The following is a 24285-nucleotide window of genomic DNA, read 5'->3' as shown; positions in this document are numbered from 1 at the left end:
CGGTGGCGGCCTTGGAATGCCTGGCCTGGGAGCTGTGGAGGGGCTCTGCATAGGAGAATGACATGACCAGCACAGAAGACAGACTTGAGCGACGGTCAGTTGGGCTGCGTCAGTGATGCAGTGAGGCGGCAGAAGAGACGGGGCAGAGGCGTGGCGGTCAGTGCCTTACCTAGGAGCACGTGACAGAACTGAGAGGCTGGCCTGGAGGGACGCAGTGAGGATACTGTGGACGGATCTGCCTTGAAAACCTGCATCTTTCCTCCCCACCAGTCAACTTCTTCTTGTGTTTTACAGATTCAGCCAGTTATTGAAAAAACGTTTCCTTTTTCTCAAGTTCCGGAAGCCTTCCTGAAGGTAGAAAGAGGACACGCAAGAGGAAAGACCGTAATTAATGTCGTTTAAATAAACACTCAGTGTGGTGATTGTTGGCTCTTATTTGGTGAGTGCCTCTCGGCCCAGACGTTTCTGTAACCGTTGCTTTCCAGATTAGATGATAAGTTCCATGATAGAAGTGTAAAAAAAACAGACACCTTTTTACCAGTTATTTGTGTTCTGAACTGAGCACAGGTTCGTTTTATAGCGCCCCCCCCCCCCCCAGTCTGTCACCCTGCTCGGAGCGCTGCCTAGTACCCTGCCCGACATCCCTGCGTTCCTGTTTGCCGAGCAGTCCTCTGAGCCAAGCAGAGGGACACACAAGACAGGATATGCAACTATCCGCGCTTGGCCTGCCCTAGGAATTGCACGGGAAGACTGCAGAGCTTTCTTCCAGCTGTTTCTTCACACCAGGTTTTCCCACTGCTGGGTCATCTTCTGTTGCAGTAGCTCAGACTGTTCACGTGAGACGCTAACGCTCTGGGCCTGTGGCTGGATGGCAGCGGGAAGTGGCTCCTTACGGCTACTCCTGCTTTAAAACCGTGCTCCTTGGTGCATGCAGCTGGGCACGGTTTCCTGTGCTCTGCTGTGGTCACGACCACCCTCAGAGTGCCGAATCCGTCCTCAGGGTCACATATAACATCGGGCTGGTGATTTGGTTGTTGACTCTCAAGAAAATGAAAGGGGACGCTAAAGTTCCTAACTTTTTAAAACCCTTACATTTTGCATGAGGGCTAGGCCTTTTTCAGCAATTGAAACATGCGTCTCTGAGGACTTTTCCATGGAAATGGCAACCCTTCTCCAGTTTCTGACCTTAAATGCCTGCACTTACCCCAGCAGTAAGCCCACTGCAGCTGTTGAATCTGTGACCTTCGCTCAAGGTAAGTGTCTCTCTCCTGGTGTGTTCCTCGTTACCGCACCTCAGCGACGGGCTTTTAGCTTTGGACACAGACTTGTCTTGTAACTTGCTTCTCGGCTTCGTCCTGTTAGACACTCGTTTGGTAATGTGTTGGATGAGGGCTTCTCTCTGGAAGGGCTGGTCTCACCAGTACAAATATGTTTCAGAAGAGAGAAAATGTTCTTGTTGTTGTCGGTACCAGCCACTTTTGACTGCCCTCTGAACAGCCTCCGCTCTTTTCCTGGCGGGCTCCCAGGTGGTACAGTGAGGGGGCAGGACTCCCGAGGGAGGACCTCACCTACCCTCGGGTCCTCTCTCGGAAAGCGGAGCGTGCCCCTCCACCACTGAGTCTGGAACGCCCTGCCTCCTTCCAGCACCCTGAAACCTGCCTCTTCCTCGTCAGTCTGCCGGTTCTGACCTGTGACGTGTCTAAGGGTCCACGGTAAGGACGCGCTCAGCGCTCATGCATACAGTTAACCAGAAACAAGTTTATTCAAGAGAGGAATTCGACACTGGCGATTGTAGAATGTCTGACCCCCACACGCTGTAGTGATCCGCACAAAGGCCTGAAGGCCCAGCTGTACAGCTAAGAACAAGACAGACCTGCTGGCAGCTGTTGGACATGTGCAAACGTTACTGTAAAACAGAAGCTAAGCTCCTGAGCACAACTGCCTACCCGAGACTCCAGAGAGGAGCCTCCTTTGAGCACTGGAAACACGGGAGCAGATGAGAAGGAAACGAGGTTTGCTCTTCCTGGGATGAGCGCACCGCTATTAACAAGGATGATGAAATGAGGACAAGAGGAAAGCGTCTGCAAAGAAGGTCTAGCAGTTTTGTTCAAAACCAGAATGCACTGCTTGAATAGCACCGTATGGGCCAGGGTGTCGTCAGCAGGTAAACTCGCTCAAATGCTGCATTTTAGGGTTTCCCGCGTTCTGTGATTTGAACAAGTGTTTCTCCAGGCTTTCTTTCGTTCGCATTCTGGAGACTTGCTGGTCACCCTCCTGACCCTCCCCCATCTCTCAGGTCTGCCGGAGTCTGTGGCCACAGGGACAACAGGTCAGAGACCAGAGGCGGCTCTGCGCAGGCCTTGCGCCCGTGCAGCTGGGTAGGAAGGCTGCGTGTGAGGCGACAGGCCTGAGCTTAGCGAAGGGTCAGAGAACATTGCCTCAGAACGAACTGTAGAGGAGCGAGAATGGACCAATAAACTAGGTCATGGGAATAGGATACGGGCATCTGTAAGAAAAGCATTAAACGACACTCGTCCCTCACATTTCAGGGCAGCCCACAAGTGGGTTAAATACTCCAAATCCTGCTAATGTTAGCGGACATGACGTGAAATCTTGTAAACTTAGTACTAACAAAGAAAATAGTATTTTGTTTTTTTGGTTCCTTAAAATGTCTTATTCGATCAGCCTTTCCCCACTTTGCTATAAAGCATCATTAATGATTCCAGAAAACAGAACCAAAATCATTGGCCTGATACATTATTTCTCCTCAGATGCTAAAACTTGAGCTTTTATCCTTCCCTGGAAAGTGTTAAGGCACTGGTAGGCACACAAAGACTATTCGAAGTCTGGTCCTGTTCTCTCCTGTCACTATCTTTGGAAATAATGTACATAGTCTTGATATAACATTTTTTTTTAAACACCCAAAAGCTGCTGAGGCAACCTGTTAAGCAGCTACTGAAAGGAAAGAAAGGCAGGAAATGAAAGAAGGACAAATGGTTGGTCGAAGACTATTACAGTCTTTTGAAAAGATGAAACCGTAGTCCTGGTCATGGCAGTCATTCAGGGGAGGACTGAGAGTTACTGAAGAAGGAGCAGGTCCCCTTTCCTCCTGGCTCTGTCCATTTTTGTGTTTAAGCAGCTGCAAGCCCTCCAGAAGTATTCCTCCTGCTTTCTTCAGGTTTACAGGACCATGGCTTCCCACACTTGTGTTAACTTCTCTTTGCTGACAGTGTTGAGGATAATGTGATTTTGGTCATACTGTGAACCCCCTGAAAGAAAGAAAAGGAAAATAATAAAAGGAAATGTGCCTGGAGGAAACAGAGCAGAAAGGCCTGGGCTGAGAGGGTGAATCAGCACTCGGCTATGTTAACATCCCATCCGATGGGCACCAACAACTCCACACAGGATGTCCTACCTCTCCAGGCTCCTTTTCCTACCCAAGACTTAAAGGTAGGAAGCACTCACTTTTTACGTGTATGAAATGGGGTGGGGAGTGGTGGAAGAATCTAGAAAAGGGGAAAGGTACAAAGAGATTGTGAAATGTATTCAGTGATTGTGGATTCGCTATACCAGGCCTTGAAAGTAGTGGAAGGGTTGGCAGCTGGAACAGGTTTTGCATGAACAATGACAAATGCTGTATTAGGGCAAAGGGGAGGTTTGAAAGATACCCAGATACACGGACTGGGCACCACGCCCACTCCTGGGAACGCACTTGGTACGTGAAACTTCATAGCACTTGATGTGGTTTAACTGTACTTGCAAAATTAGTATAATTTAAACTCCCTTTCACCAGAATGTAAGAATACTTTCCAAGGGTGCCTACTCGATATTTAGATACGTGGGTGCTAAAAAAACAGCCTCATGGCCTCTTCTTTTGATGGAGAAGTATAAAGTAAGTTATCTGATTTTTTTTTCAGTATTGAATAAATACCGTTTCAAATACCTTATCCTTTCTTAGCATAAGCCTCTGTACCAAGGTTGTATCACAGGGACTCCATCGAAATCAAAATCTGTTCCTTTAGATGTGAGACAGTGTGACTGGTATTGAAATCCTACTGCATCCTCAAGCCAAGAAGAATTAAATGTTCTTATTCTTTAAAGACGTCTGTTTATCATCATTGATAATCTAGAGTGTCTACCCATCTAGGGGCAGGAGAAGATACCAGAGCAAGGTGCCCTGGGCCTGTATGTGTAAGTGTGTAGTGGGGAACAAAGTTACCACCACCAAAATCCCACTTTCTCCACACATACTCTACTCCATTGAGATTTGGGGATGTATTCGGATCACAGTGCCGTCTTGCTTCTTTCTTTAGGATTATGATGTAATACATGCAGAAAGAATGTTAAGATACCATAATCTTAATTATAATCAGGAAGACTAGAAAGTTCTTGAGAAATCATCTGATTTCATTCTTTTGCCTCTGGGGAGAATGGAGATCATCCCAAACTCTTGATGTTTTTAAAGCGAGGAGGAATCCGCTTCCATGGTTGTCATAATGGACAGGGCCTGAGATAATACATGGCTCTTATCAAAAAACGCCTCCCTCCCCAGACACCAGGAGATAGGTTACAAGAGAGCCCCATGGTCTGACAAATCTTGGGGCAAGGTCAGCAGGTAACAAATGGTTCAACAGCTGTAGTTGATGAAAATCCCAGTCTCCTGTTAAGTGACCAGAGAAGTATTTGTATTTCCCCTGCGCCAGTGGGGGCTGTGAGGCCCTACTCCCTCCTGTCCACAAGGTGGCATCACTCTCTCACGTTCTGAGCAATTGAAATTCAGTTTAACAAGGCAAGCGACTAGTGCAGCTACCCTACCTAGATATACTTAGAGTTCACAAGCGTCCAGAACACTAATCCTCACTCAGGAAGGGATCTTGGAGCTTTAAATCAAAGCCCTAAGGAGGAAGCTCCTTGAGTCCCACAGTTCTTGTCAGTCAAGACTCGAAGCCAGGTATCTTACTCCCTGTCCAGTGCCAGTGTAGCAAGGGGCAAAAAGTCCTATGTGCTTAGAACTTCTATATTGGAAATTCTGAAGCCAAGGCCGTATTTCCCTCCCCCCTTTGGTACCCAGTGTCTAGCCAAGAGTCCACCACATAGTGGGTACTCAATAAATACATGTTGAAAGAATAAAAAATGCTCTATGAGACTAGCTCATAAGGATTACAGGAACCTCTTAACCTTGAGACAGGAAACTGATCACGTAAGAAACATGAATCTATATTTTTAAAAAAATGATGTCAATGTGGTCACATTTCTTTGGTTTTGAAACTGTCTTGTAAGACCAGGGAGCTCTAGTTCAACAAGGTGATACATGCATACGCACGAGAATCTTCAACTGGACTCAGAGCAGAGCCTTTGGTGATTTTTAGTCTATTACAATAAAACAGATGGTTCAGAGTCAGCCTAGGACCATATTCTACCTCCGCACTTACAGGTATAAGACTGTGATCAACCCCTCTGAGCCTCACTCTTTGGGCTACAAAATGGGACAGGGGAGGAGGGGGTAACGTGGGGCTCCCAGGGTTGCTGGCAGGTTCTGTGAGCTAAATGCATGTGGAGTGTTCACAGTGGCTGGTACGCAGGAAGGGATCTCTTACTATTAATGGTATGCTCGTTTTCACAAGTAAAAAAATTCATTTTTAGTTAAGTACAGACAACAGAGAAAATAAAGGATTCTTACCTTTGACATCTAAAACTAAATTCGGTTTCAACTTGCTGTAGATCCTGCCATCCGACTTCATGCTCCAGAACTGACTGTCGGCATTCTGGTCGAGGGCTAGGCCCAGTTTAGAGCCAGAGGTCACGAGGCTCCCCACGATCGTCAGGCAGCAGTCTTCTGCTATCTGCTTATGGGACAGACAAGGCAGCTTAGAGACGGAGACACATTCAAGGACCGTGATCAGTTCTTGGCACAAATTGATTTTTCAAGTTGTCTTTGTTTTCAGCGTTAGCCAGAGGAACTGGGATCAAACAACAAATACTTATACCTTCATTTCAGATGACACGGGTGCTGGAAAGTTCTCCATTCTTGTCTCTTGTAAGATTTCTGCCCTTTGTGAGTCAGGGAAACCTTAGAACATTAGTTCTCCCTTTCAGAAATGACCATGATCAGAGACAGGGGGTCTGTTGCTGTATCTCCCCTGACCTAAGCATCTCTGCTCAGCCTGACCCTTCTGGAACGTGACTACATCTCTAATTTGAAAGGCTGTCGTAACAATGAAGTGGCTTAGAGGGCATTTTGCTATTTTAAAATTTGAAATTGCGTTTACTCTCTTGTCATGAGAAATGTCTAACAAATTTCTAAAAAGGCATGCTATCCATCTGTAAAAAGAGAAAGGATAAAATACAAATGCAGGGGAGTGTGTTTTAATGCAGCGATTTTAAGGGTCCTTTTCTGAAGTGAATCTATCCTTTATATACAAACTGTATAGTCCTGTGTTCACGTGACGGTAACACCTCCTGCTATAGAAAATGCTTATGAAAAGTATATAGGAGATAAAAAGAGTGATAATCCGGGATAGTTTCTCACTGACCTACTGAGTTCACAGTTAACATCACTAAAATGTTTATTAGAATTGCTGAAAGGCACTGTTTTCTTGAAGTATTTAATTCAAAGACAGAAGCTGGCTTTTTTTTATGTTTCTATAGTCCAGCCACTTCTGTTTCTCATGCTGTTTCTTCAATGCCTGTCTAAACAGTACTTCTGATTCTCCCTCAAGCACAGACCCAATTAACAGGCTGTGCTCCCTTCCACAGGGCTGTATGCCTTCTGCTGACTCATGGGGCACCGAGTTTTAAGAAAAAAAAAATCGGGAGCAAACAGTCAAGCCCATAAAACCAAGAAGGAGTTAAAAAGACTATCTACAACAGAAGCGTGAGCTTCTCTAATAAAGTCTTACGCTACATTCAACTTTGCCATGTCTTGTATATACAGGCAGGAGTGATGCAAGAGGGAGACAGGCCATTTCCCATTTTATAAGGTATGACAGTTAGGCAATGGATTGTGTTGTACACAGGGTCATATCTCATCGCCCTAGTCTGTGGGGTCCTCCAAACCAAACCAAGAATGATTTGCATTTATAGTGCTGGGGCTTCTTGAAATAAACCATACTAAGTAGATTAAGGAAAGAGAGAATAACACAGACACTTCCTTCTGTTACTACCTAGAAATCAGGCACGGATGCAAATATTCCCTCTTGGATCAGTGCTAGATTTAGCTCCCGTTTTAAGTTCCTAGATTGGTTCTATCGGCTAAAAAATACTTTCATGGAAAAGCTTCTAATTTATTTCTGAAAGTGCTCCAGGAAGTGTTAAATAGCATCTACCTGAAGAAAGAGACTATTACAAACCCTTATCTAGTCCTAGAAGCTCACCCTGCATTTGATGCATCCTTCTTGGTAAATCCAAATCTGATCGTCAGCACCGACGTCCTCCATGACCTGTATTCGAAGGAGCTTCAGATCCTCTAAGTTTCCATTGGTGGACATGAATAACCCTGTTGCTTTGTTTCGAAGTCGGAAATAAATTCGTTTCTGGAAGACAAAGACGCCGGCAACAGTCATATACAGGCAGTACTGTTAGGAGCACAGAGTAAGCATGGACAGCAGGGGCGGAATCAGAGGGAGGTGGGACTAGGGATCATTTCTATATCCCTCAGAGGCTTTAGGATTTTCTCCAGGAGGAGAGTTTGTCAAAATTTCAAAGTGCCTGAGACGGGGAGCCTGTGGACAGCCCACAGTCTGATGTTGGGGGTGGGAGCATTTCCAAAAGCCATCACCGCCTCTTAGCGCCAGAATCAGAGCCCAAATCCAAAAATTCAGGGGGTGGGGGCAGACCAATTTCATACTTAAAATTGAAACTAAAAAGTTGAGTTACATTTACAAAAAAGAAAAAGATTTCAGAGAAGAGTATTGAAAACCTGGAGAGGGAAAACAAATACCTGAACAAAAGGTCGTAGAGAACCTATGTGGCGACAGCCACTGAACTCGTACCAATTCGGGACTTCTGCTGGCGACAGTAGGGACTGCCGACCCCTATAATTGCCATATTCGTAAGCAACCCATCTGGGAAAACAGTAGAAAACCACAGTAAGTGGCAATATCCATTTCACAGTTAGCCCTGATTATTTATACAGCGCTTCCCATTTTTACGCTGAGCTTTATGCTTTAAATATACATTGGGGGAGAAAAGGAAACTACCTTATTTTCTAAAACACTTAAAGCACCCATTTCTGGACCAGTAGGAAATTCTTGGTACGTGAGTATGCCAAAAGATCCATTCCGGAATAGAAACAGGTTAAGTGTTTCCCTCTAATAAGGCAATGAAATACGGTCCTTTCCACAGGCTGCCCCGTACTTCCTATGAGGCTTTCGTAAAACATTTTCAGTTGTAATTAAAAAAAAAAAAAGATTTTATTTATTAGAGAGAATACTTGAAAGGGGGCACGGGCAGAGGGAGAGGGAGGAGCAGGCTCCCTGCTGAGCAGGGAGCCCGACATGGGGTTCAGTCCCAGAACCCTGAGATCATGACCTGAGCTGAAGGCAGATGCTTAACCGACTGGCCACCCAGGTGCCCCCAGTTGTAATAATCTTTTATTTAAATAGTATTTGTAAAGGTCTTAGCGTGCGGTACATGCTAAGTATTACATAAGGGTTAAAGATAAATATTTAAAACAAGTGTAATCTTCCTCAATCTGGAAAACTGTTGAAGATACTCTGGTCTCTGCCCCAAGATGCTGGTGCCATGCCTGGAAAAGTATAGGTTCTAGTACAGACTGGCGTGCAGGCAGCCCAGCAGCCTTTCTCTCGGGCTGATATAGGACGTCAATGAAAAATGGTTCTCTACTTTTAATCCTGGATCTCTAAAATGTTATCATTTTAGCCATTTTATCATAAAAACAAAATAATAACCCATAATTGTTCTGTAAATAACTGTAGGCCCCTCCAATATCTGATGCATACAGATAGATTATGCCTATTGTTTTTATAAGGGAAAGAAAAATAATTTCTTAAAAATATTTATTACATGGGGGCACCTGGGTGGCTCAGTCGTTAAGCATTTGCCTTCAGCTCAGGTCATAATCCCAGGGTCCTGGGATCGAGTCCTGCATCAGGCTCCCTGCTCAGCAAGAAGCCTGCTTCTCCCTCTCTTGCTTTGTCAAATAAATAAAATCTTTAAAAAGTATACTAATTATATGGGTAGTCCTTACTCATTTTTCTATCTTAATTTCAAAATTATTCAAAGCTGAGAAAAACCTTTCCACGTTGACCTTTAATCATTGTGCACAGACAGCATCTTCTAATCATTCCTCGGTAAAGGAAGATCTCATCCCTTACTCCAAAGCCAAAGGACTTGGTCTTTCGAAGGGATACGAAAAATCAGCTCGCTTTCTTACTTGCTAAAAGAGTGCTCGATGTGTTTACTGAGCACTGGTTTGCAAAGGGTTCCCCTAGGAACTTGAGAGGAGCTAAAGGTCAAAGTCCTTACCTTAAGTAAATTAAAAATCTAGATAAAGAGATGAAAACGACCTCGCACATGGCTTTTCCCAGTGGGCAAACTGTACTGTGAAGGTGCATAATTACTACCCCTTACAGGAAATAAGGGGATAAGAGGTTATATCTCAGTTTGCTTAAGGTAGCACAGGAGAGAAAGAAATGTCAGACCTAATTTTAAAAATCAAGTATTTTATTGAATAAGAAGGTAAGTCACTTACATGCCACCAACCACCTGAACAGAGCGTATCTGTGTGTTGAACCCTAGGGATCGGAGATTAACTACTTCTGCAGTAAGTTCAATCTTTTTTCCTTTGAAGTCTTCTCTTTCAAAAAGAATAATTGTTGGTTCAGAAAATTCCTGTCGAGGAACAAAAATAGTGTTCTGCTACTCAGCTTTGATGATAATTTGGACTCATACAGAAACATCTTGTTAAGGACAAATCACGGGACCTGACCAGGCTCAGCCTGTCCTAAAGTCCCTTTCCCTGGAGATCTCGGTGGTCCTGTTCTCCAGAGCTAAAGGGAGGAAGGACAGAGGAGCAGGAAGGTTTCCTACGGCATAGAAATGTAGGTAAATGTAACGGTGTTTTAAAGCGGAGGGAACATATCCTAAGCACAAAGGAATGGATATTTGAATCATCAACACTTGTAACTTATTTTCAATTTTGCCATTTTTTTATTGGGGGTAAGTAAATGGTAAGGGTCTAAGGATGTTGGCTGTCTGGGGTCTAGGGGGACAGTGGTAATGACCTAATCAAGGAACCTTCCCCTTATAAGCATTTTTCAAATGTCTTTTCTTCTTGTTTTGTTAGTAAGACAACAGATTCTGTGTACTCGTGCTCCTAAGCTTTCCTGTAGGAATAATTGTTAGAAGGAGAGAAAAATAAAATAACAAATAACAACAAAAAACCCCAGGAAGCCCCACGTTCAAGCCCTCATTCATTTGAAAGACGACGAGCAGAGAGGTCCACTGATTTTCAGAAAATAAAAAGCTGGCAGCTCATGCTTGTTTTTCAAATTACAGACCCTTCTGACCCCAGTCTAAGCTCTAATGATAATAATCCTAAGATCATAAATAATACATCAAAAATTCCCTCCCTGCTTAAAGTTTTGTGGTTAGGGTGCGGCAACTTACAGCTTCATTTATGTGGATGTGCCCTGACGTGTACAAAGATTTCTGTCGAGCAGGAAACAGCAGATGAGGGTGGAGAGGAGGTTCGTATGGTGCAGGAACGAGGTTACATAAAACATATAAGGAAACGACATAACTAGGAGAAGTGGCGTGAGCATATATGCCAAGTTCTAATTAAAGGAAGGCATTTGAAAACTTGGCAACTGAAGTGGGTTTGTTTTGTTGTTGTTGTTTTAATATATATTTGGAGATAGCTTTTAGAGTTCTAGGCAGGTTAGATTATCAAAGTTTTAGATATTTTATTGTTTATAAGCTAATGAATCTTACACATCATTCCATGTTTCTCTGCTGCTATTTTCATATCTCAAGAAAGGTCAACATTTTAGTTATTTGAACAGGCAGGAAGGGAGGCGATCAAGCCACCTCATGTATGTTCTCCCTACTTTTAAAACTCCAGTCACCAACTACATATGTTTAAAGCTTGTTAGGAGAGATCGGCTACAAAAAACTAACCAGCGTTTCCACAACTACAGACACACCCGGACCTGACCGTCTGAAAGTTACCATGATGTTTTGTTGTACTGAATATTGCTTTGGCTGCATCAGAATTAGAGGTTTCTGTTCAAAAAGGGACACTATCATCTGAACTAGCTACATATGTGATAAACTGGGAGCAGACAGGACTGCAAGTCTCTGAAACAGAGTGCCAGATTGAACAACTACGAGGACTTTCTGCAACTTGGTGTCAACAGCAACAGATACAGGAAACTAAACAAGAGCTCCGCGAAGGATATAAAACAGGTAGTTCACTGCACAGAAAACCCAAATGACTAATTAGTCTATGAGATACTGGTCTCACTAATAATGAAACATAACACAGCGAGATGATACTTTTTGCTCAGTTTCTTCAAACTCTCAAAAGTGAGAGAAAACCCAGTAATGGCAATGATGTAGAAAACAGAAACCCACATGCTCTGCTAGCAAAGATTTCAAGTAGTGGAATTTGGCCGTACTTAGAGAAACTGCATATTCATGCCCGTGAAATCCAGCAAATCCACTCTTTTTAAATACACACCAGGAGACTCTCACACAGGTCAATGGGGATGTGTGTGTGTGTGTGTGTGTATTAAGTAAAATACGGTGATGAATACTTGCACTAGTTAGAATCAATAAACTAGATGTACGTTCAGCATAATGGACAGCTCTTAAAATTTTTTTAATGTTAAGTATTAGGTTGTTTATAATGATGACAACTATAGATCATACCGTATATAAACTAAAAGCCAACATGCAGATTAAAAAAAAAAAAACAACGTAAGAATATCCAAGCTGTATCCCAAACACATTAGAATGGGTGCCTATAAAGGAGAGAGGAATAGAAATAGGGATCAGGCATGCAGTGGAAAACAGCAAGAGAGGAGAGGGGCCTTGAACTAACCCCTGATGACTCAACACTCTACACATGGAGTCTGAGAAAACAGCAAACCAAAACAGATCTGAAAAGAGGGGTGCCCGGCTGGCTCAGTCGATTAAGCGTCTGCCTTCGACTCAGGTCATGGTCCTGGGGTCCTGGGATCGAGCTCCACACCGGGCTCTCTGCTTAGCAGGGAGTCTGCTTTTCCCTCTCCTTCTCTCACTCTCCCTCAAATAAATAAAATCTTAAAAAAGAAAAACTACAAAGAGACCAAAAAGTTATAGGATGGAAAGTTCTACAGCAACCGTTTTCTCTGCTCTGACTTTAAGTCCCGAGGAAGCCCACCTGCTGGTCTCCATCAGCTCCGTGAGCCCCTCATCTCTGTGACGCTGTATTCACAGTGACATACTTACAACGTCTATAAAACGAAGAGACTTGAAAGTTGCTCCTGGCAGGCATCCCATGGCGGAGAGACAAGGGTAGTGGCCTTCCTCCAACACGTACTGATTACCAGAGAAATTTTCTCCATCATATGCAACCCAGCTACAACAGGAAAAACCACATACATGTACAATATGTAATTTGAATATTCCTATTCAAGAAGTATGATTTTGAGAGGTAACCTACTATAAAGCACAATGAATATGGCTAACTGTTCTTTCTTCAAAAATACCTAGACCTATTTACTGCTGTCCATCTTGCTGCAAATTAATATTCATAAGAAGTCAGCTGTTAGTTTGCATTTGGGAAACGTTTTTCCCTGCACACCTTCCAGTATTCCTTGCGCCTCTCATGGGCTCCACCATTCTCCAGCCCGAGTCCTCTCTGAATAACCCTTCAGCCGTCACAGCTAGTCAGCCACCTGGATCTACTGATTTCCTCCTGGAATTTCTCTCCCTTATCCTCATTTCCAGCACGTCTGAACCGGGCCAGGAGTCGAAATACCACAGTGCCTTAGACAAGTCACTTAGTCCCTGTGGGCCTCAGCATTATTAGTGACATGGTCATTTACCAGCTTGCCCAGAAGAGGTGAGGTTTTTTGTTCATTCTTTTAATCCAACAAATGCTTACTGAGGACTAATTGTGTGTCGGGTACTTTTCCATTGCTGGGGACGGAAGCGAGGACAAAACGAAATCCCTGCTATCAATAAAGTTTACACTCTAGTGAGCTGAGACAGACGATAAATGAAAAACAAAAGTACATATCTGGTCCTACTAAGTGCAGCAGGGCCAGGGATAAAGAGGAACTGGGACAGAGACGGAGGCGTGTGCTAATACGCTGTGGAATTTTACGGTACATCTCTGCGCTTGAATGCAAAGCCAGTGCAGTTTCCACTGTGCAATGCTAAATGATAGGATCGTGCTGCTTAGACCATAAAGAACTATACAATTAAAGGCACCCTTACTATTATTATTATTATTAGACGTAATTCCTCATCACCTGCACAGGTGGCTCCCAGGGTGTCCTGGCCAACTTTCCCTGACCTTGGACTCCCCTCCTTCTAAAGCTTTCTTAAGACTGTTTTCAGCCCGGCACTTTGAGTTCCTTGCCTTTCCCTTCTTGTGTTTTCTACGGCAGCCATCTAAACTCCTACGCTCAGGGGGAGCCTTCACGACCTGATCCCGTCCTCTCTCCCCAGCTCTAGGGTGGCGTGCTCCCTGATCACATACAGACCAGCCCCACACCAGCCGTGCACTGCCTGACATGCAGAATGCCTGTCTTACTCCTGTTTTAAAAAAAAAAATCTACCTTGGGAGGCACCTTAGAGATTATCTGGAGTCCCGCTGCAGGTGACAGGACAGGCTAGAGAGTAGAGAACCTTGTCTGAATCACACTGTACATGGCATGGTGACCTCATGTTCTCTGATGTCCGGCGCTCAGAGACTGCAAGGTACGGTTTTGTACTGACACGGTCTTGTATCGTTGGGTGGTTTCGTAGAATGCCAAGCACCAAGGTGTCACCGAAAACTTGCTGATATGTGAATTCTCCCCTCTCCCCGCTGTTAGGCTCTGCCAGTCCACTGCTGGACTTACCTGCCTCCTAAAACCCTGCACGACTTGGTAGAAAACGAATCATCAATTTGACTTGTTGTTTCTTCAAAACCTTGACTGTGACCTTGAAACTGTGGTTCCGAAAACAACCGAATCTTCAAAAAAGTAAACAAATACGTCAGATTATTTTCCTAAACACATTAACCCATTCAGCCTTTGCAACGATGCAGACATGACCTGTTAACTCTTGTTAAGATAAACTGCTATGAATTTTATAAATCCTTTAATTTTCTACTTCTACATTAATGATCAATTAGAAATACTTTGGCTGCACCGTTCAGGCTTATTTAATTCAGAGACATCAAAGGACAATCCAACAATAGAGGCGGGTTTCTGTAGAACACCCTGTCACAACAAGCTGTGAGGCATTTGAAAGCTTTATTGTGGCCAAAAGTAATTGTTCATCAGTTCTAACATTTACAAGGAACTGCATTTTGGAAACATAGTATAGTTTTCCTCCCTCTCAATGGAAGATACTTGCTGACTTATTAGACTCTTGTGTATGCCAGTAAAGGAGGCTGCAGGGGTGTTTGTGCCTCTGTAATTAGGGCTGTCTGAACTCTGAGCACTTCCATTAAAAAGCCTAAATAACAAATGTAACACTTCAGTTGATGCAGACAGTCAGCATTCAAAGGCTTGAGTGAGAGGCCATATAAAAGAGACCATATAAAAAAGTGTTTGTCTAATGCAGACACAGCAAATATGAAAATTCATTTTACTGTTTATCATAACTCTGTGTATTGTTTGAGATAGTAATCTTAGTGTATTAATGTAAACTGATCTGGTATAATGATAATCAAATTTAACTTTATATAATAAGAGCATTTTATAAGAAATATTTAGATATGGGTAAGTGCTATCAAGCATTTATAAAGGAAACCTAAATCTAATTTTAAAACACAATTATGCTTTCAGGTATAAAACTTGGTAAAACAAAATATCCCAAATATCTCACATTTTACACATAAGATCAGCTTTTCAATGGAAGCCCCTAATTATTAAAAAATAGATTATTTTTTAAGTTACCTGATTTCGTCTCCTTGGGCCAGTGAAAGAATCCTAAAATTTTTTAAAGGGAATAGAGAAGGAAATGAGTAGAGCAGACATCTCGAAAAAGCTTTTCCTTCCAGATCATTAGCAATTACTGTTAAAAATAATCTCAGTATAGTTTCTATAATGTTACATATTACATGAACCAGAAGTACACATTAAGGAAATCCAGAATTCAGTTAAATATTCTCATATAAAAGTATAACTCCTTACCAAACATATGGGTTGAACAGAAGAGATCTTACAATTTTTGCCTCCCCAGTCCTCAAAACTGGTATAGAAGCCTTTATCCAGTATATATTGTTCTCCTGTGAAGTCAGGATTCTCATAGGCTACCCATCTAAAGAAACAAAAACACGGACTTGTTATAGTTGAAGTTTACATATATAATAAAACTAGCAAACCTACTTAAATATGTATCATAAGAAATTTCCATTTGTTTTAATAATCAGTAATCTTAATTTTTCTGATTCTCTAGTAGTCTTTTGGGAGATTTGTCCATATGACAAATAAAAGTGACAAGTGAAAGAATATCTTTACCTGAACCTTTTGGTGTTCTCAGTTATCAAATCCTATTCCCTGAGAAAGTGTCAATGGGTATATTTGTCTGTATTTCTTTCTAATTCCATTCTAAGGAAACAACCTGGACTTCCAAGAAGTACCTATAAAGTTCTCTTAGTAAGCAAGCAAGAGTTCTTTTTGTTATCAACATTAATACTTTTCCAGAATGATTACAAGAAACTATGTCTCTATTACACAACAAACCACAGTGGGGGAAAAAAAGCTGATAGAAGAAATGCTTAAAAAAAAATACAGCTAGGGCAAAACAGCATGTACTAAGGTCCAGAGATGTGACAGACTCTGGTGTATTGGGAAACCATAAGAAACTGGGCATTACTGGAGAAAAGGAGACACTGTGAATGGGGGAGGGGACAAGGCTGGAAGGGAGGAAAGGATCAGAGGCAGAACGGAAGTATGATACCTCTTTTACAAATCACAGTAATTTAAGTCTTTGGGTGAAAAACACATTCTTCGGGTTGGCAGGTATACACAGAGAGATAAGAACTCTCACGTTGTGTGCAGGAAATTCAAACCCAGGGAAGTAGTGAAATACCCGAGTTCAAATATTACTTGAAATAACGATGATTAATAATTATGCTATCTTGATGTTCTGTGTAATCATCTTTATGTATAACGCATCAAAGTTCAAGAGCTGGGTGTCTTTATAAATACATTGCTCTCCTTTTTGCAAGGTCATCACAACACTGCAAGAATTATTTGGGTTATAAGTTTTCTTATGCAAACAGTTATGGTTTTAACCAAGTTGATTGTAAAACAAAATTCTCCGTATCCTGAGTGGATTTATGTCCATTGGCATAATAAAAAAATTCCTCCAAATTTACCATTAAAAAACAAGCAAAAAATACAGCTAAGTAACTAAAATTTTATTTGGAACAGGATTTCCGATGTGACATGACTAGTAGAGTCGGCAATATTGAACAAACACTCAGAAATACTAAGATCTCTTCTGGGATGCTTTCTTTTGTCACCTTTCAAGTGAGCTACATTCAAAGGATAATCAACAAAACCAACTTCTTGATGCTACGTCCTAGCTAAAGATAGTCTGACAGTTCTTCAGTTCTTTTGTATTCATTCAGGAGATAACTCAGCGTCTCCTCCTGAGTTAATCCGCTGCCCTTCCTGATCGACTCACAGCTAGAAGGAATAATGCCTATATGCCTGTAGATAAACTCAGCACTTTCCAAATGCTTTCACATCTATGACCCCTTTAATCTAGACAGGTACAGGTTTTCCCATTTTATAGAAAGGAAAACCTAAAGACACAAGAAAGTTCATTCATTGATTCTTTCAACGAACATCGACTGGCCATGTACCGCGTGCCAGGAACTGAAGGGCAACGCAAGGATGAAAACGGTGACCCTTGCCCTTGAACTTACAGATGGCTGAGAAGTAGCACGTGCAATTATTTGCTGCACGAGCAATATACTCTATTTCCCTATGTTTGTTCTGAATGGGAAGTGACTTGTCCGGGATGACACAGTTGATTACTTAGTGGCCAAGGATGGCCGCGCTCCTGCCCGAGTCTCCCGAGGCTCCCCATGCTCCATCATGACCCGAGCTGCCACTTGCCAAGTCTCCTTTCGTTTACTCTTCCATCCAGCTATACTTAAAACAGTCCACACGCTGCATAACTCGAACAGATTCTGATTTTACTGTCAAAAGGGCTTGACTTGAGGCAAAAACTCAAATGCAGTCACTATTAGGAAATGAACAGCAATCAAGGAGAAAAAGACCACCACAAAAATCTCCAGGGTCAAGTAGCTTAGGACAGCTAACGTCAGTGCGTGCCCTTCTGGCCGCCTAAACAGAGAAACTGCTGGAAGACCAGCCAGTCTATTTCAGAAAATACTGCTCCCCCACCTCAGAACCTCAGCAGCAATTTTTAAAACCTATTCTTTGGGGCGCCTGGGTGGCTCAGTCGTTAAGCGTCTGCCTTCGGCTCAGGGCGTGATCCTGGCGTTCTGGGATCGAGCCCCACATCAGGCTCCTCCGCTGGGAGCCTGCTTCTTCCTCTCCCACTCCCCCTGCTTGTGTTCCCTCTCTTGCTGGCTGTCTCTCTTTCTGTCAAATAAATAAATAAAATCTTTAAAAAAAAATAAAATAAAACCTATTCTTTAACATTGTAAGGTCAAGAATTAGGAGACCTAGTTCCAGCTATGGTCATGACATTAACTTCCAGATAATTTTGAAGGGGTCGCTTAACCTTTGTGAAAGATCATATTTTCATTTATAGGTAAGGGGTTGCCCAGGATCCCAGTGCTGATAACGCGTCAGGCTATACAGAGCCTGAGAGCCTTTGGCTTATGGAGAGAAGTGACAGCCAAGCGACGGCATGGAATTTATGTTGGGGAGGGGGGAGTATCTGCACAGCAAGAATATCTACTCTATGAAAACCAGGACTTTAAAAAAAAAGAAAAAGAAAGAAAAGAAAAGAAAAGAAAAGAAAAGGAAAGGAAGGAAGGAAGGAAGAAAGAAAAAGAGGTTAAGCCATATCATTAAAAAGTATTCCTCGCAGTCTCTGCAACCGTAACAAGTTAAAGGAGAGCAGAGGGTTAAAAGGCCTTTTTGCTTGACTGACTTCAGGGTTTGGAGGGAAAAAGGCTGTGAATGGGGAGAGATGGACCACAGGAGAAGGCAACTGAGTGAGCCTTAGAGGAAGCTGTACCGAGCACTTTTTTTTTTTAATAACAAGTGAGAATACTCTATTTCCCTATAAAACTAAATCAATTGTAAGGAAATACTCAATACCACATAAACCTATTGAATTCATGGAGGTTCAAACAAACAAACCACTTCTTAAGATGTTACTTGAATTGACGGTAGTGCTGTTTTCCTTCCGAGATGCAGCCCCAGATGAATCACCCATGAATATGAGGGTAAAAATAAAACCCCAAAATGCAGATCTGAGATTCTACAATCTATCAATAACTCATACTTGAGTAATAAGAAAATCCCTTACTGTCCTTGTTTCAACATATTCTTACACATGAATCAACACTTCCCTGTTTGTAAGGTTGGAGGGGGTGGTGGGGCGAGAGCGAGTACGAGTACTGGCAGGTCCCAGCCTGCTGGGATCACCACTCGGAACTTATGGGCAGCAGGGCAAACCGGCCCTTCCATGGAAGAGAAAAGGAAAGAAATTAAAACGATGGCACTTTAATTTTTTTTAGCTGCAGTCTAGAAATATTTCCTTCTGTTCTTAGTTTTAAAAAGACTAGCCCAGTTTCCACCATGTGAACAAGAGCATAGCACAGAACTTGAAATTGCTTCGTAGAGCTGGGAGAGGGAGTTTCTTCTGATGTTGCGGTAAGAAACGGAATGCAGTTCCCAGCACCTCCATGGTTGGATTCGTGAGCATCCTTCCTGAAGGCTGGTCTCTGTTTCTGAGCTAAAAATGAGTTTACCTCCCAGGGAATTTATTACCCATGTGATAGTGAACCTCCTGGGAGACCCCAGACACCCAAAGTTTTCTGAAAAGTTTGTGCGTTCCATACTGAGAAATGAAGAACCAAACTACAATTCTTATTTTTACCAAGAAGACAAAAGTCATTAAGATCATTTTTCCTTGAAACTTTTAAAAACAAACAGGCTAGTCTTCCTCCCTAGTGTTGGCACATCTCCATCTATCAACCTCACAAGGCCCAGGTCCAACGCCACCTCTTCGGCCAAAGTCCTCCCTGTGTACAAACTGGAAATTAATCTCTCTCTGCTTAGTAGATTCTGGAGCACTTAATCTCTAGGTCTTTTTTAGCAATGATTATGTTTTATACGAATACTGTAACTTCTGTGAGGACATAATATAATGCTTTGCAAGTAACAGACCTCAATAAATATTTGTCAGATAACCAACTAAATGAACTATGAGGAAGCAGCTGGCCCTGGTAAATACAGAAGCCCTTCCACAACCACAGAATTTAAAAGGAAGTGGTGTGTGTGTGTGTGGGGGGGGGTGATGTGTGCACACCTCCCTTCAACTTCCCCCAATACCACAACTCAACTGCTATCACCAGAAAAAAATTTCCTAAGCCAGGAAATACAACTAGAAATGACTAAAAATAGAAACCTTTAAAAGCAACATTTTGTAAAGGAAACTAATTTCAAGTAAACAAAGGCTGGGTTAAAAAAAAAAAAAGACTGTCTCTGGGCATGATTCTACCTGTGCTAACAGCATAATCTACATAAATGCCCTAGGGGAGTTCTACCCAGCATCCTTTTGCTTCTTCTGCAAGGATGCATGACTGGACTCTGACTAATGGAACGAACACACCTGGCGAGTACCAAAATGTACAACTGTTTTTCCAGACTGAACTATTTTCCTTCTAAGTAATTAACTTTAAAGGCAATCTAAAATAAAATACTATAGGGCCATGGCAACATTTCACATGACACATGACTTCTGCCATACCATACCTTTTGTCTATGGCAGACTGTAAAATGTTAAGGCGCCATAGCAGGACCCAGTAGAAGGCATTTCCTGCTAAGAATGAAGACCCAGAAGTCCCGGATGTCACCCTGCCAAGATGGTGCCACAAGCAACAACCTATACAAGGATTTGGTGAAGGTGACTAACAGTAAAAGCACATTACATGGTAGACACATCTCAGATATCCAGGGATCCTACAGGAGGCTCCATGAAATATGGTAGAATTGAGGTTAGAATGATCCAAATATCCTATGTTACTCATGACATAAAAAAACCTAACATCAAACACTTTTGACAGAACCCATGTCAAATAATTTCATGTAACTATTTAAGAATACTCTCACTTTAAACAAATTATAACTGGCGTCAACCTGGATCATAAGAATAACTGTATAACTTCTTTTAATAGACACCTGTTTTGACCATTCGATATCTGTCCCCGTTCTTTCTGCCATTCCTGGGGGAACAACTCACCCCAATCACATATAAGTGGATCCCGTGGGACTGACCCTACCCTGGTCTGGGACTGGCCACATCACGCAGGCACCATCATCTCCTTGACTATGGAGATTGGTTCAGGCAGGCACACATGACGCAAGCTGAGAGAATCATAGTCAAACCTGGAACTGTTGTGGGAAAGAGAAGCTCTTTCCACTGGACACAGAACAAAAAGCAGATGCTGCTGCCTCAGGCCACCGGATGGAAGTGGCCTGCCTAAAACCAAGTCAGCGCAGGAAACAAGCCCATCAGGAGGCAGAGAGCAAGTTCTAATGACAGTGTCTAAACCCGATATCCAGCCATGACTGGAAGCAAAAATCTTTTCCAGGACTTTTAGGTAATACAGTCTGATAAATTCCACTCTTGCAGTCGTGTGCGTCGCAAAGAATCTTGACTGATCATCTTTCAACAAAAGCTGACATTAGCATTAATAAAGCATTCAACTGCTAAGTCCAGGTACAGTGAAACAATTATGTCAAAATAATAGTGAAGAAATAAAATAGAGCAAATGTAGGATGTAGGGGTTCAGGGCAGGCCACCCCAAAAAGGACCACAATGGCTATCGATTATTTCAAAGTAAAGTTACTTAAGAAACAGTCATGCACAAAGGACTCTCAGACCCTCCTCTGCCTCTCTGAAAACAGGAAGTGAATCTCTCATGTGAAAGGTACCCTCCCTGTACCAGGAGGTAGAGACATACCCTCGTAGCCAAAGACAGAGAATTTAGAGCTGAGAAGGCTGTATAAACAAACCTTGTTACTTTTTACTAATTACATTAGCCCAAATTCTGTTTAGAATTCCTTACTAACTGAAGCTTCCACACAAGTTTTATCCTGTCAATTTCTAACAAATGTACTTTCTGTCTAAAATATAAAAAAACTGCCTACCTTGGTTATTTCTTTGGGTCTCAATTTCATTATTAGACCTCCATAAGCCTGTAACTAACTTTGATGCTTTTTTCCCTCTCGTTAATCTAGGTCAATTTAATTCTCAGACCAGCTAGAAGAAGCTTGATGGGTAAAAGAAAGTCCTGCAAGGACTACAGGAAAATCGAATGGGACTTTATCTCAACCTCAGTTTTCTAATGTTAGATCATTATTTTTCATTTGATTCCTATCATAAGAAATCCAGGAGATCTTTCCATGCAGAATGATAAGAGAAGTGGATCTGTGGGGTTTTTTTCATGGAACCCCAAAGTCTACTGCAATATTATATTGCACATGAAAAAAAAGATTATATGAGAAGGATTTTAAAAAGCAGTTATGAAAATATTGTGGCAGTACCTATTAAATGACTGATTTAATGTTTAGTTATTGATATGCTTATTTTTTGAGTGCCTGCCTACTCTGTGTCAGAGACACTAAATTTAATACAACCCAAGGTAAAAGTGTTTAAAATCCCAACTGGGGAAAAAAAAAATCCCAACTGGGTCATTTCACTTACACTCCACTCAGTACATTAATAGACTGTGTCTTCAATCCATATCCGGTCTCCTTTAAGTTAGCAACAATTCCTAATACGTCAATACTGGAACCTTTGGATCCGAAGTTTTTTTCACTGTACATTATCATGTGAGCATTTGAAAAATCCTATTTAGAAAAAAAAATCAAAATTCAAAGGCTAGCCATTTATTATTCAAAAAAGATCAAGTATTAGCTATTAGCTTTTCTTTAACTTACACCTAATATAGGTCGTAAAGACTGAAGTTCTCCATTGTAACCTCCCCAATCTTTCCAGTCCTTGTACTCTCCTTCTTCAAGCAAATACTGATGACCTGTAAATCCAGGCTTCTCATAAGCAACCCAACTGCAACAGAAACAAAACAAAACAAAACAAAACAAAACAAAACAAAACAAAACATGAAAGAGTAGTAGTTTTCATCAGTGCTAAAATTTTTCCCATGTGTTTATCAGTTTCATTAACAAATACTAATAGTTATGAAGCTAGACACAGACTTCATGCGCTATGACTATTGGAATTCTTCTCTAAAATTTAAGAGACTGGGGCGCCTGGGTGGCTCAGTCGTTAAGCGTCTGCCTTCGGCTCAGGGCGTGATCCCAGCGTTCTGGGATCGAGCCCCCCATCAGGCTCCTCCGCTAGGAGCCTGCTTCTTCCTCTCCCACTCCCCCTGCTTGTGTTCCCTCTCTCGCTGGCTGTCTCTCTCTGTCAAATAAATAAATAAAATCTTAAAAAAAAAAAAAAAGAATTTAAAAAATAAAAAAATAAAATAAAATTTAAGAGACTAATAGAATGGCCCCCTAAAGAACAACCTAAGAAATACACATCAATATTCTGTAAAGGAGTAGAGGGGGAGTGTGGGGGAGAGTGTGAGTGTGTGAGTGTGTGTGTGTGTGTGTGTGTGTGTGTTTAATAAGAATGGACTCAAAAGAACTTTGGCAGGGGCGCCTTGGTGGCTCAGTCAGTTAAGCATCTGACTTGATTTCGGCTCCGGTCCTGAGCTCAGGGTTTGGGGATCAAGCCCTGCATTGGGCTCCATGCTCCGTGAGGAGTCTGCTGGAGATTCTTTCTCTCTTTCTCTCTCCCTCACTCTCTTCCCCCTGCTAGCCCCCTCCACTCACATGTGCGCTCTCTCTCAAATAAATAAATCTTAAAAAAAAAAAAAAAAAAGCAAATAAAACTGGATAAACTTTCTTCTATGAGTAATTAAAATTTTTTTTTTGCCTATTTACAAGACCATTTTCAGTGTATACTTCTAAAGGAAATATGTAAGATCTATAAAGTGTAAAATATAGAGATAGAAAGAAAACATATTAACAAATAAGATGTCGATTTGATCAGTGTGGGCCAATTTATTAGCCTTGCTCAGCTGACTGGCCCCAAACCAGCCCCTCGAACCACTGTGTCAACTCCAGGTCACAGTTGGCTGACAGTATGTTTGAAATTCACTCTACTGTCTGGAATGGTTTTTTGGTGGTGGTGGTGGTAAGAGGGGGAAGCGTATGTATGACTTTATTAAAGGGATGAAAAAGAAACTCCTCCGGTTACTCGCGTCTACTTACATTCCTCTCAGAACTTTCATGGAGCCCACGGACGTAAATGGCAAACTGTCATCTGTCGTTTCTTCTGTTTCACCTGCTTCTGCGATAAAACTACACATTTCTGTTTCTAGTTCCATACATTTTCCTTCAAAGAAAGGCTTTTCATAAATAACTACCTATGATAGAAATGAGATAGACCAGTAATTGTAAGAAGTTAAATACCTCAACAGCTAAATGTTAAATCAGTCACTTAATATCAGTCCTAGGACACACAACTTTCTGATCATATTTTTTAAATTAAATAGCAGTATCTTATTTTAAAATTCAGATTTTTTTATCCTGATGTGGTGCAGCCCAAAGCCAGGTTCCAAAGACAGTTTATAAAAAATTGTTTTTAAAAAATTGGTTTTTGTTCAATGCCTAGAACTGGTATTTACAATTTTGCTTAGGACAAACTAAGGAACCAGAGGATCCTAAGTTGCTTTAAAAAGGAAATACAGGGGTGCCTGACTGGATTCGTTGGTAGAGCAGGCAACTCTTGATCTCAGGGTCATGAGTTCAAGCCCCACATTGGGCGTGGAGCCTACTTAACAAAAAAGAAAAAGAAAAGAAAAAGAAAGAAACATAAATGTGTCTTAAT

At 42.0% G+C, this 24285-nt stretch overlaps 2 protein-coding genes across 8 annotated transcripts in view; one reads left to right on the top strand and one right to left on the bottom strand.

Annotated features, from left to right (window-relative positions):
* The window catches only part of RTN4IP1 (reticulon 4 interacting protein 1), a 51845-nt gene extending 44310 nt beyond the window's left edge, over positions 1-7535 (top strand). For 5 of the 6 annotated variants that reach the window (XM_087865353.1, XM_087865354.1, XM_045806966.2 and 2 more), the window contains one exon: positions 295-422. In XM_087865353.1, the coding sequence (XP_087721479.1) occupies positions 295-402 (108 nt within the window). In that variant the 3' untranslated portion in view covers positions 403-422. Of the gene's footprint in view, positions 1-294 lie in introns of all 6 variants that reach the window. The other variant, XM_045806965.2, reaches the window with a different exon arrangement.
* CRYBG1 (crystallin beta-gamma domain containing 1) overlaps positions 1739-24285 on the bottom strand; it is a 188956-nt gene continuing 166409 nt past the window's right edge. For both annotated transcript variants that reach the window (XM_045806962.2, XM_045806963.2), the window contains 12 exons: positions 23667-23821; positions 22326-22452; positions 22090-22235; positions 15357-15483; positions 15120-15152; positions 14076-14188; positions 12454-12583; positions 9713-9852; positions 7940-8063; positions 7374-7532; positions 5681-5843; positions 1739-3269 (listed from right to left, as the gene is read on the bottom strand). In XM_045806962.2, the coding sequence (XP_045662918.2) occupies positions 3181-3269; positions 5681-5843; positions 7374-7532; positions 7940-8063; positions 9713-9852; positions 12454-12583; positions 14076-14188; positions 15120-15152; positions 15357-15483; positions 22090-22235; positions 22326-22452; positions 23667-23821 (1506 nt within the window). In that variant the 3' untranslated portion in view covers positions 1739-3180. The remainder of the gene's footprint in view (positions 3270-5680; positions 5844-7373; positions 7533-7939; positions 8064-9712; positions 9853-12453; positions 12584-14075; positions 14189-15119; positions 15153-15356; positions 15484-22089; positions 22236-22325; positions 22453-23666; positions 23822-24285) is intronic.

Source organism: Ursus americanus, chromosome 11, assembly GCF_024610735.1.
Source record: "Ursus americanus isolate L20-20 chromosome 11, mUrsAme1.1.p, whole genome shotgun sequence".
Lineage (NCBI taxonomy): Eukaryota > Metazoa > Chordata > Mammalia > Carnivora > Ursidae > Ursus > Ursus americanus.
Note: the sequence above shows the minus strand (reverse complement) of the source record. Positions and strands in the feature narration are given on the sequence as shown.